This window comes from Apteryx rowi, unplaced genomic scaffold (genome assembly GCF_003343035.1).
Source record: "Apteryx rowi isolate R43461 unplaced genomic scaffold, aptRow1 scaffold_570, whole genome shotgun sequence".
Taxonomy (NCBI): Eukaryota; Metazoa; Chordata; class Aves; order Apterygiformes; family Apterygidae; genus Apteryx; species Apteryx rowi.
Window position 1 is genome coordinate 230687 of NW_020450839.1, and position 12288 is coordinate 242974.

General features: G+C 42.4%; 1 protein-coding gene across 5 annotated transcripts; it reads right to left on the reverse strand.

Annotated features, from left to right (window-relative positions):
• Positions 1-11991, reverse strand: LOC112973871 (hippocampus abundant transcript 1 protein-like). 5 transcript variants are annotated; one of them, XR_003256101.1, is made up of 12 exons: positions 11874-11963; positions 10497-10559; positions 9200-9327; positions 8630-8744; positions 7891-8109; positions 6935-7048; positions 6480-6551; positions 5594-5706; positions 5313-5410; positions 4564-4730; positions 3579-4474; positions 1-2536 (listed from the first exon to the last, which is right to left on the reverse strand). XR_003256101.1 is itself a non-coding variant. In XM_026082259.1 (11 exons), exons 1-11 carry the CDS (start codon positions 11880-11882, stop codon positions 4271-4273), a joined length of 1302 nt encoding a protein of 433 aa, XP_025938044.1. In that variant the 5' UTR covers positions 11883-11991; the 3' UTR covers positions 1-4270. The 5 variants fall into 5 exon arrangements, 2 of the variants coding, with proteins under 2 accessions (XP_025938044.1, XP_025938043.1); XR_003256100.1 differs by having other exon boundaries at positions 1-1466; positions 2248-4474; XR_003256102.1 differs by having other exon boundaries at positions 1-779; positions 1362-4474.
• Between the last annotated feature and the right edge of the window lie 297 nt (positions 11992-12288).

Below are 12288 nucleotides of genomic sequence, written 5' to 3' on the forward strand. Positions count from 1 at the left end.
TTCACCACAACAGGAAAGTAGCAGTTTAATAAATAATCCATCAGAGGGAGAGATTAGCCAGTTCTAAACACAATTTGAAGTAAAATAAATACATTCCATCATTAGCTTAAGAAAAAAAAAATACAGAAACGCACGCAATAGTAAAACTTTAACTGAAAGAGCAGAGGTACCACCATTCTTCAATGAATGTGGGCTTGCCACATGCCCGCGCTTTTTTGAAGATAACCAAAGATGCTCACAGCCATTCAAGTGCGGAGAAAAGAACAAAACCCACTGAAGTAAAAAGTTACTATTTTGCAAAAATAATGGCAAAAGAGAAAGTAATGTTTTTAATGCACTGTTCTTTTTAAGTTTAAAAACTGATCTTGTTGCATTACTTGAACTGCTGCAATTAATACTGGAACTGCAGAAGAAGGGCAATTAAGCCAATTTTTGCCTTGTGTTGGGGCATTGCTGTTACTGACCTGAACTATAACCCACTGCAGACAAATTATGGGAATACCGCTGTTACACAGCCAGGATCAGTCATTACTCAGTAGATCATGGGGATTTTAAGAAAAGGCTCTTAAAAAAGTCACACTTTCTTATAAAGTAACAAAAATTGGCAAAACTAGCTGAATGCTCTGTACAGATTTTCCAGTCTCCACAGGGAATGCTGCAAAATTACCAGCCCTTCAGAACAGTGACATTCTTCATTCAGGTCCAGTAATTTCGGCTCCTCTACAGCTTGGCCCAAGTCCTTCTCTTTCACTTAAAAGGCAGAATGGTGGGTCACATCCCTATGTGTAAGGGGGAGAAGAGTTTCGTCTAAGATGGCCTCTCCCACCAAACAAGGTAAAAAAAATCCAGAAGTGTGGAAACAAACTGCGGTCTGCCTCCGCTGCGGGTAACAAGTGGGATTTTGGAGGAGCGCAAGCCGTCCCGTCACCGTGGGGCTCTCAAGTCCCCAGAGTGCGGTGCTACGCTGCAGTCGTTACCAGGCCTGACACCTGCCCCGGGCTGCCTGGACCTGAGCTAACGCAGCTTCTCCAGCATGAACTGCCCTACCAGCGAAAGGTCCCCCCACCCGCACAGCCGAGGATGGCCACGCAAGCAGGCCACCTTTACACCGATAACTGCGTCCACAGGGTGACTTTTGCTGGTGTAACTACTACAGTTGTACTCCCTTAACCCGGACAGTGGTATTGTGAAGACACACAAGGGCAGAGCAGGCAGCTGAAGAAACCAGCTTCTTCAGAGCTGAAGCCTTGCACAAATGGCCAGACTGCAGCCAAGATGCACTAAAACAGCCTACATGTTCTGGCCCCAAGTTCAAGGGCTTAGGAAGTGTTCTAAAACACTTAGATCAATTAGCAACAAACCTGCGGAATTCAGGCGTTACTGGAAACTGGGGTATCACATCGTGACGGAAGAGGACCAAGAAGCGAAGCTCGCCTGGTTAGCTCCATGGTCTGAGGAACGAAAGGCTGCAGCAGTGGTGAAAGGGAATTGGATTAGAAACACATCGGTTTCAATAAACTATTAAATAAAGGACTCTTAAAAATATATATATAATTTATATTATATAAATTATGTTCGTCTTCTTTGTAACATTCTATTTTACCCGTGAAGTTCTGAGTGCCTCAGTGTGAATGAGGTAACGATTCAGTGTTTTGTTTCACTTCATTTCTGTGTGAGGGACAAAAGTACTTGAGTTGATTTTCATACACAGTGTAAATAAATGAATTGGCAGATTTACTTGGTAAAGCTTCAGTTTAAAAAAAGCCATTTCTGTAAGCAGTAGAGTTGGGGTTGTTGTGTAGAAGTTTAAATGAGTGGATTTCCTTCAGGAAAGGAGTCTGCTGTGCATACGCAGTACAGACCATCCCAGGAACATTTGAAAGTTTGGGGCATCACTACAATAAGCTTGAGAAAACTGGAGTCACTGTAGGTCAGTGAAACTTTTTGCTAGCTCTGTTCTCCAATCCTGCAACTGGATCCGCATAAGCAAACCCTCGTATCCTCAGATTGCCCTGGGTAACTGCCCTCCGCGCAGACAAGAATCTACTCTTTCAGTTCCGATTACAGGATCTGGGTACCGGGCAAGATTGACACTAAAAAAACTCTGAATTATTTCATTTCAATGGCCACCTCCAATAACTAACTGGTTCAGAAAACTGGTAAATGGACATTGTCATTAGTTGAGCCCAGCCTAGGCAAGCAGCGATTCCAAGCTGTTAATATCCAATGGGCTTTTAAGTGACTTACATGAAATTGCAGATCTCAGTCCATCCAGAGTTAACGTTAACCAGCCTCTGCTCTGACAAGCTCACGGAAGAGGTCAGAAGCTGAACATACCCTGGAGACGATGTCCCTTCACTCTCCCGAAGCAGCCACTCCAGGAGAGGGGTGAGCTGCACGGTCAGGGCAGAGCAGGGGCTTTGCTGTGATGGTCCCCATGCTTGTGCCTGTGGTGAGTCAGGGCACTGGGATCTTCGGGGTTGTCCAGCTGGTACTTTTCATTAAATCCAGAGGCAAATGGCATTCATGATCACTGCTGCATAGGCACAACATCAGCTGCGATTTCTCATTCACAAACAAACATTATGTGACAGTACTCAGTACTCCCTTTGGCCTTTCTCCCCTAAGTTATCTGTCACAAATCCACAGATAAATGATCCCAGTCAGAGAACTACACAGCTCTTATACATATTCCACTCTGAGGCAGGACTATTTTTGGCAATTGTATTCTCAATTCCCTTAGCAACTAATTTCTTAAGTGTTCCTAATTTGGTCTTTACTTCCCCAGTGATTGCTCAATCCCATTACTTCTGATCTCACTCAAATGAGAACAATTGTTTCCTGCCCACTCCACAATACCTCCATGTATCTATAAACAACGAAGCTTTCACATACATTTCTCTTAGCTTCTTCCACAACACTCAAGTATCTGCTGCTCTTTTTAAACTGAGCTGAACCCTGCAGCTGAGGCTGCAATTTCATTTTTCAATAAAATGAAAGCATTCATAGCAGGCTCAGAAATGCTACATGGAATCCAAACCTGTAAGTTCAAGTCAATTGTAAACATCATCAGGATCTTTTGGACTGAGCAAAACAAGCTACAGTTATTATCTGGTTTTAACATCAGATGGCAGCAGTTTGAGGGGAAAAAAAAAAAAGGACAAAACAAAACAGCATGCTTTATAAAAGCGCTCAAGATTAACAGCTATTTCTCTGACCATTCTCAGGAAACTATGCTTTATCAAAGTGCTTAGCAGAGTTTAGTTGTTTCTCCAACCTCTCAAGGAACTATATTTTCTAAATAACCTTTCCAGTTCCAGAAAAAGATCCCCCCAAAAACAAACAAACAAAACACCTATTTTCAATTCCCCTCTGGGGGTAACTGCAGACAAATATTACCTTAGTGTAATTATTCAACAAAAAAAGAAAAAAAAAAACCCAAGCCCAAACAGAAATACAAATGTTGTCAACCATCGAAACATTTGTAGTTCATATAATTGCCTTTCCATCATCTGCCCATTCTCCCTTGTGAACTAAGGACAGTCTCAGCTGCAACTTTACTTCTTAAGTTTTGTTACCTTCACCACAACAGTAAAGTCTTTTTATTTTTTGTCCGAGTTTCACTTGGGCTGGAATGGGCAAATTCATCAGATCCTCAAGCACTGAGAATCTACTCAAAGTTGTTGACTATGCTATCTATTCTTCATACATGCACCACTTTCTTCTTAGTGTATTATCACAGTACAAGTTGCATATACTGCATAACACAGCTTTCACTCCCTCCCAGGCCTGAGAAGGTTTTGCCAGCTGAGCAGTGATGGGATGAGTAGCGAGTACCAATTATATTAGGGGATGGAGGCATGTAACAGATGCCTTGTTTTATTCTTGCTGGCAGATCAGTTAGTTCACATTAGAACAAAGACAAAGCTAGTTCCTTAATTTTTTCACTGGCAAGTTGAGTATTTGGCAGGTCACACCATGAAGTTCAGTATTCACATACGAGAGCAGGTTTGCTTTAAAGAACTATTCCTTCATGTAGTGCAGTTCAGTATCTCCCCTTTCCATCAGCACCGGATTATACAATTCCATTTTTGCACCAGCTGGATATATTTGGCTTGAAGGGAAACCATTTCCCTTCTCATTAGCTGTTGATGGTACAGTCCATTACCTCATTTCTTCTCTCCCCCCACCCTCTCTCCCCAAACTCCAGCTGGCTAAGTCCGTTCTTGATCTGGAATTGAGACACAAGCCACGCTCTTCTCTCCCAACCTCATACACTACTGTCCTCGAGCAGGGGCTCCTTGCCGTCCGATCCTCCAGCCTGTGGGCTGTGGGTCTGGGCTCCATTGCTATGTTTCTTGTGGCTGCCTGATCTCAGTGCAAGGTTGTGTTCTGGAATGAACAAGGCCACTAGGAGCGACAGCAGGACAGAACATGCCCCAAACAGGAAAGGAGGCCCTGGGATAATGCTGCTCTGTAGGGCAAAACAGAGGAACAATTAATGCTGCAAGTGTACCGACAGAAGACGACTGACAAACTGAATGATAAAGTTGAATGCGTTACCTCATCTGTAGGGTTGGCCATGTTGGGTTTCGGGGCTTTACCTAAAGTTTCCACCTCAGCCATTTCATTCAACTCAACATGAAAGAGATAGAAGACAAAGCCGTAGAGAGCTGGCCCCAGTCCATTACACAGACCCCGAATTCCAGTGATCATCCCCTGAACTACACCTGGGGACAGAGTGAGGAAATAAAGATAAGCCTCTAGCTTTCTGAAAAAAAATCATTTTACTCAAAGATGCTTATGTTTGAAAACAGGATCAAACATTTATATCTGGATTGACATGCACTCTACAGATGAGGTGGTTAGATGTAGATTAGCTTAGCTTAATAACAGGTTTTACAAATTCAGTAATGCTGGGCTGCCTTGCTACTTTCCAGAATAAACTGAGCATGGGCATATCATGCAACAACTTACAACTGAACTGAAATTTAAGGCAGCCAAGCCTGAGGATTCTCTGTTTAATCATTTGTCTGATTCATGATTTAATAACAGTCCCCTCTCTACTTTGAACAGGCAACACCGAACATTCGCCTATGTGCACAATTTAAGAATCTCCTCCCAAAGCATCAGGTATGGTCAAAGGCAAGATAGTATCAATGCCACTAAGAATAAAGATATACTTTATAGTTGACACAGATGTTGTTACAGCTCTTCCCTTCCCCAACAATGCTAACAATTAAAACATTTCTCAGCCTAAATTCCTGCTTAGATGAACTAACCCATGAGACAAAACAGTAACTCTGACTTACCCTGTTGGTCAGGGTCAGCATTTCTAGACACCATGGCACTAATGGCTGGGAACGTGATACTAGACATAGCAGCCACAGCTCCTGCTGCCCACATCATCCTTAGCAGGGAGAGAGGCAGAAATTAGAAGGCAGGCTCCCAAAGGATCAGCTACAGACCAACATCGAACAGCAGACAAGCATCTCCCTCTGGCGGGGGACAGAGAGTGCACCACAGAGCCACAGAGGTACCGAGGAAGAGGAAACCTGCCAACTCTATCAAACAAATGCTGGCAAACTCTTACCAAGGCTGTGATCCAAAGCCATACCAGGCAAGCTGCAGGATCTGGAAGCCTAATCCCAATAAGATGGTGTTTTTGTTTCCTATTGAACGCATGAGAATTCCCAACACTACTGTCTGGAAATAAAAGAAAAATGGGTGGTTTCAAATAAGTGCAGAGAAAGATGACAACACTGGAAGAGAAGACAGCAATTAGAGGGAACCCTTGCTGCATGCACACACTTTCCTCCATAGCCAACAAAGTATTTTGATAAGGCTTCATGAGGACCACAAAATGTGGCTAGTGATAAAAGCTTCAATTCCTTTCTGGTCAGTTACGGCTCATCAAACCAGGACTCTACTAATTCTCATTCAAACTGTCCTCTGAGAATTTAATTCCAATGGTACATGACATAAAAAGCTTCTTTCTGTCATCTTTAACTCTTTTGTACCATCTTCATCCATGCCTTTACTCACTACTTAAGTGCAGAACCATTTTTCCATATAAATGCTGCAAACTTCTCTTTCTACTCGCAAGAGTTAGTTACACCAGGCCTATGCAGAAATGCAGAAGGGACCTGCAATAGCAACCCTGGCTCTAATTGAGGGTAGGAAAGACAGGGTTACGTAAATAAGCATTCTGTTAGAAACTGGCACTTCCCTTGCTAGGGTAATCAGAGCACAGTCTGTGGAGTTTTACAGAGCAGCATGAGGATGCCCAATATGCAGAAATTTACCAGTTTGTTATTCAACTAAGAGCTACATTCAAAAGATGGGACTACAGGGACCTTCGATACCTGCGCATAGAAATGATGTTGTTTAAATCACCATCCCAGCCCTGATTATCAAAAATTTATGAGATTCTTTCTTATAACCAGACTGCTAGATTATAGACAGAAATTCCTTCTCACCTGGGCCAGTATAGAGAGAATTCCAACTACACCAATAAAGGCTGCTACAGTCTCCGAGGAAAAACCAATGACCTGTGAAAATACCAGAAAAGGATTTCTCAGACAAAGATTTGCATCATATGAGAGAAATCACTCCATTAGAGAGTCAATAATGTTTATTGACATTGCTTATCAGGTGCTTAAACATTAATCACCTGTACCTCCCACCACCTCACTGCTGCCACAGGAATAAAATGGAATATTTTCCACTGGCTGAAGTAGTGGCTTTAAATCAATGGGTACACCTTAAATGCCTGAAAGTGACACAGACAAGATGGACAGGTAGACAGCTAGCAAAAAGCAAGGGTCCTAGCAACTTCAACTTTACTGAAGTTTTTCCAGCATATGCAACTAAGATAATATTTTTAGGCCAGGGTTTTTGCATTCAGAGCCCTTCCCTATTGCAAGAGGCTGACCTGGCGCAGGTACAGAAAGAAGCTGGAGTACTGGCCGGCTTCAGGAAGGTAGGAGAGAAAGACGGTGATACAGATGAGCAGCACTGTAGAATCCTGACCCACTTTCCGCAGGGACTGTAGAAAAGGAAAGAAAAAGAAAAGGTAATATCCTTAAATATTTTCCAGGTATAGAGAATGGAAAACTGAAGTACTTGCTGCAGGAAGCAGGACAAGCCTGACAAACAGCAACACCAAACACTTCTACCTTGAACAGCTGTCAGAGCTGTTGCAGCAAGAACCGTTGCCACTGTTGTGTTAGGTTTCTGCAACCAGCTCTCAAGAGAATGCACCTACAGCAGCAACTCCACTTCACTAATACACCAGCAAAGCTAACTCACCACACGAGAGGCATAATGTTGGCTTCTGTGTCCCAGCCAAGTTCACAGTTACTCCAGTCTTAATGAAATTCCCTTCATTCCCTTCCATATCATCCACATTCTCATGCATTTAAGTCACCATCTTTAGATATAAGTAGTGAATTTTGCTGATCAAAAGCATTTCCTCCCCTTCCCTGCCGACTGCCAATGTAACCTCTTCAGCAAGCAAAGGTGAGAGAAAACTGTGCAGAGCTTAACACCATTAATAAGGGTCCTGAAAAGCCAGCCACACACAAGGCTGCTTTTGACACAGTACTACTGCTAGGTAATGAAACTCATATTCAAGCAATTGGTACATTTCCACCAAGGGACGATCTTGCTTCAGGGACATTTGAAGCTGGTTTTAGAAATTATGTAGCTATATTAAAAGTCAGAAGCTGCTAGACAGCTTTTTGGTAAGTACAGCCTGTTATCAGTTGGACACTGCCCCTTTGATAGGGTTAATCGGAATGCATCTTTCTTTTAAAAGAAAAGAGCAGAACTAAAGCAAACATAAGCATTACCTGTGTGCAGAAAACAAACAGCAGCAAGGTTACTTACAGCAAATGGGTCTGCTTGCTCCCAAGAGATGGGAGCTCCCCAGGAGACTGGGCGCATCTCTTCAGGCAGAGATTCTGGCACAGCCAGCAAGATGAAACCAATATCCAGTAAAGCAACACCTGAAGCTAGCACAACCACCAGTGTATCACCGTAGGCTTGGGAAAGGTATGCACCAATTGCTGGACTTGTGACCAGACTAGCAGCAAATGTGGCTGACACCTGGAAGCATAAAACATTAATACAGTCTCTTGCTAGAGTCTGTTTTCTCCTCCAGAGTAATCCAAGGGTATCAGTTTCACCACCTCTGAGGGGTATGATCCAGGTGGACATGTTCCCCTCTTGGTACAATCTAGGCTAAGTTCTAGCACAGGAAAATTAAAGCTATCTTAACAATTCATAAATGATACTTTCAATAACCCTACAGAAAGGGCAGGACCACAAGCTAGTCATATGGATGCCAGCATTACAGCTCCTGGCCCCTTTACTGGTGCAAAGAAACTCACAGAGAAGGCTGGAGAAGAGACTAAGTGATAATACAGCTGGAATTCGGATCTCAGAAATCAGTCCTCTCTCAGTGCTAAGTCAATAACAGAAGCAGGAACAAAGACTGTGTTGTTTATGAAGTGCACATCTTTCCACTGATACTGTCCTAAAGTTCCCACCCTAATTTTATATCTCTTCTAACTGTGATGCCCCAGATATTTCCTTCAAGAGGCAAGCCAGTTATTCAGCTCCTTACCAAGCCATATGCTGTGCTGCGTTCATGCTCCTGTGTGATATCAGCAACATAGGCAAAAATCACAGAAAAGGTAACAGCAAAGACTCCAGACATGGAAATGACAGCAAAATACCACCTGGAACAGGAGTTGCCAAAGGTAAAGTTAGAGACATGCCACATGGCAGAGTCTACAGCTGCTGAATTAGAACCTTTCCCATATTCTTCCTTCAGTCTATACTCTTTCATTGCATCATAAAGTGCTCAAAAACCACTGAACTTCAGTCTTGTGGCCCATGAGTTTTATTCTCCTACACAGCAAGGAAACATTAACATGATAATGTACTTATCAGGAGAACAGACGCTAGGAGAAGTATGAAAGGTTTTTTTCTTCCTGGAACTGAACCAGCTGGTAGAACATGACAGGCAAATTAGTTTCTAGGCTGATGAAAGGGTACATCCTCAGGCTCCTTTTCCACTGGACAAGACACTTCCATCTCATCCCCAAATGCAACACCAGCAAATCCTCCATCATTCAGCTTCATGCTGAATCCTCTCCTTAGAAACCCTCAGCTATGACAAGAGTAAACTCACCACGGACTGATCTTCATAAGGGGAATTGGTGCACATGTGAAGAACACAGTGAGGAGGAGGAAGGATTTCCTGCCCCAGACATCAGAGAGAGCACCAATCAGTGGGGCACTTAGAAAAGAAAGCAGGCCCTAAGACAAGACAGACAAGATCACAGAGAGAAATCCCTCAGTCAAATTCAGACTGTCAATAGCAAGAGCTTTTGGTAACACTGTCCAAAGGTAAAGTGTGAGGATGCAATCCATTCCTATTTTCTACAAGCAGGAAATGTTACCTAAACACAACAGTTTGTTAAACTGCTGATATCCTTTTACTGAGAAAAACCTCGATCAGCTCAACACTGCTAAATACTCTGGTCATTTCCCTTTCTCTACAACTGCTTGGCCTGCAGCTGTGGTCTTCCCAGGCAAGCTTGCACAACAGGGAGTTGCCCTGCCAGTACCTAAAAAGATGTTGGCATAACTCCATCACATTAACATCTGCTACAGATCTAGGGAAAGCTTTCTCTTTTAGACGGAGGCAAGACAGACCTAAACAGATGCCAAGGCCATAATGTCTTTCAAACCATGCAATGAGTTTCAAACTGTGACAGACAGGTAAGAACCTTTAAGTGTATATGGGCATGCCCAAGCCGCAGCAAAGGAAACCTCAATGAAGCCATTTTTGGGGAACCTCTTGCTAGAGCCAAGGCCTAACAATTAGTTTTGCCATGCTCCCTTGAGTCAGAATGCATGACCATTGCTCGTTAGCTACAGTTGCCTCAAATTCTGGTCTGGAAATGCTCCAAAAGTCCAAAGTCACCGCACTCACTTACTGCGCCACAGCATACTCCCTACTGCTATGTGGGGACAGCCCACTCTTCAGGCCAGCACTGTTTCAATTTCTATTACTGAAAAGTTCAGATGTCATGGATTTTTTATTTTGTTACTCTCCAGAATATGGTTACAAGGCCAATCTGAGACTGATTAAAAATATTTTCAGCTGAAATAAACACAGTTCTGATAGCCTAAAAAACATGTTAACAAGAAGCACGCTGTTAATACTAGTTAGTAAGATCTACTACGTAAGCAACCCAACTTTTATGCTCTGTCAGTTCTTCATTTTCCATTGAGTTTGCCAATGGGCTCCCCATACTGAAATACAGGCACTCATCTATCAAATAGTGGTTTATATCAGCAAGTGACATGGAATATAATGGCTTGTCACTTCTTGCAATGATTTCAGGTTCAAATGGAAGGCCACACACTGATTAGACTCATCTATTGCATGTGTCTGTAAAACCAGAAGAGAGATTCCTTACCTTGACTCCATGAATCAGGCCATTCATCAAGAACGTATGCTGAGGAAAAGTCTGGTGTAACACCTAGAAAAGACAGAGCCAGCAACTTTACCAAATCTCCATTAAGTTCTGGAAGCACCTGACAGCTAAATGTCTGTAAGAGCACAACACAGGGAAAATGGAAGTATGCTATAGACAATCCTACTGCTATACTCACATAACGAATTCACCTCATCTCTCCACCATGCACAGCCACTTTCTCTAACACATCTCAAGTCTATAAATTATTCCACTTTGCTTGGGTCAGGGTGAGCTCACAGACTTATTTTCATAAGGCTGAGACAATTTGATACATGCCTTTCTCCATCCCTGTCCCATCTGGTTTCCCCCATTTTTATTTCATGTAACTGCACAGCTTTTCTATTCCTCCCTCTCACTTTTGTACCCTCTCTACACTCGATTTGCATTTTACACTAGTAAGCATATTTCTAAAGGCCTTTGTATAAACAACAAAGACTCCTTTTGTGTAGTTACCTAGATATCAGGTCAAAAATATGCATGGCACATTAGACTTTAATGTGAGCTGGCATACCAACACCAGAAAATAAATAAATAAATAAGAGAATTCTTCCTGAAGTTGCCAAATTGGAAGTTTCCAGCTCCTTAACTAAAGGCAAATATCTGAAATGAGATTTCTAGTTCCTTTAATAAAGCTAACCCTCTGTGCTTAATTTCATAATAAAGTTGGCTTTGCTGCCTCCGTTAATCATAACTCTTGTCAAGTCCTGAATGAATTACTGATGGGACTTTTTATAACCAGCATGACGTGGTGTGGTCAGTAATTGCAGGGAAGTTATCTCTGTGCCTTGATACCTCAGGAGATGATGTTGGTAGTTCAACAAAAGTCTGTTTTATCCCTAAATAAACCAATAGTGAACCCATACTCCAGTGCAGGGCAAAAGGAGCAGTCTTTGGATAAAAAAAGTCAAAGCCTTACTCATCTTTCACTCATTAAGATCCCAAACACACTTTTTTTAAACCCCTCCCCCCCCTCCAAAAAAAAGCAGTAAGTCATAGTAAATTACTAGTAAATTCTAGTACTTTCAAGTCAGGTCTTTCAGTCTTGATTTCTTGAAATCCTGAAAAAACTTTCAAAAAAATGTAACTCATGTTTTACCGAGTTAAACAGCAATAACTTAAAAAATTGCTAAGCTCCATAAGAAATTGCTGTAAATCCAGCTTCTTCACCCAGAAAAGTTTTCAGGTACAAACCATTACATCTCAGTTTCTACTTCTTACACTTCAAACTCAGAAAGCCTATATTAAGATCTTTACCCTCAGCAACGTGAGGTGACCTCCAGTCTACAAGAGCCCATACTCCCCAGGAGACTTACTCACCGTTAACATAGGAGTGGTCAGCAACCCCCAGGCAAAAAACTCCAGGAAAATAACCACCACTGCATGGTACACACTGGGTTCTCCAATCCCCTGTCGCTGTAAGACAAAGTTCCGTAAGTAACAACAACATGTGACTCCTGATCTGCTACAGATTATTTAAGACTTGTGATGTGGCTGGATGCTGAAGTGTGAACTCTGACCTAAGCGCTTCCCGAGACGATTCACTGCTGTGTAGTGTAGCTGAGCTCACGCTGCAGCATCTTTCCTATGGGGGACTACCAATGTGCATCTCTTCCATCAAGCTAATCATTTTCAATTTTTTCCTCCAAGAACTTAATAGCTTCAATATCATTATCCTTTACCTGAAAGGTGACAGAACATGTCATCCTTTCAATCCTCACTTCAAGGACTTTGA

Bases quoted from the DNA above. Each gene is read 5' to 3' on its own strand.
- LOC112973871 (XM_026082259.1), bottom strand. The intron at 6,552-6,934 runs GTCAGCCTCTTG...GTATTTTCACAG, and splicing joins TCTTTCTGTACCTGCGCCAG to GTCATTGGTTTTTCCTCGGA. The intron at 4,475-4,563 runs GTAACGCATTCA...TTTGCCCTACAG, and splicing joins TGGCCAACCCTACAGATGAG to AGCAGCATTATCCCAGGGCC.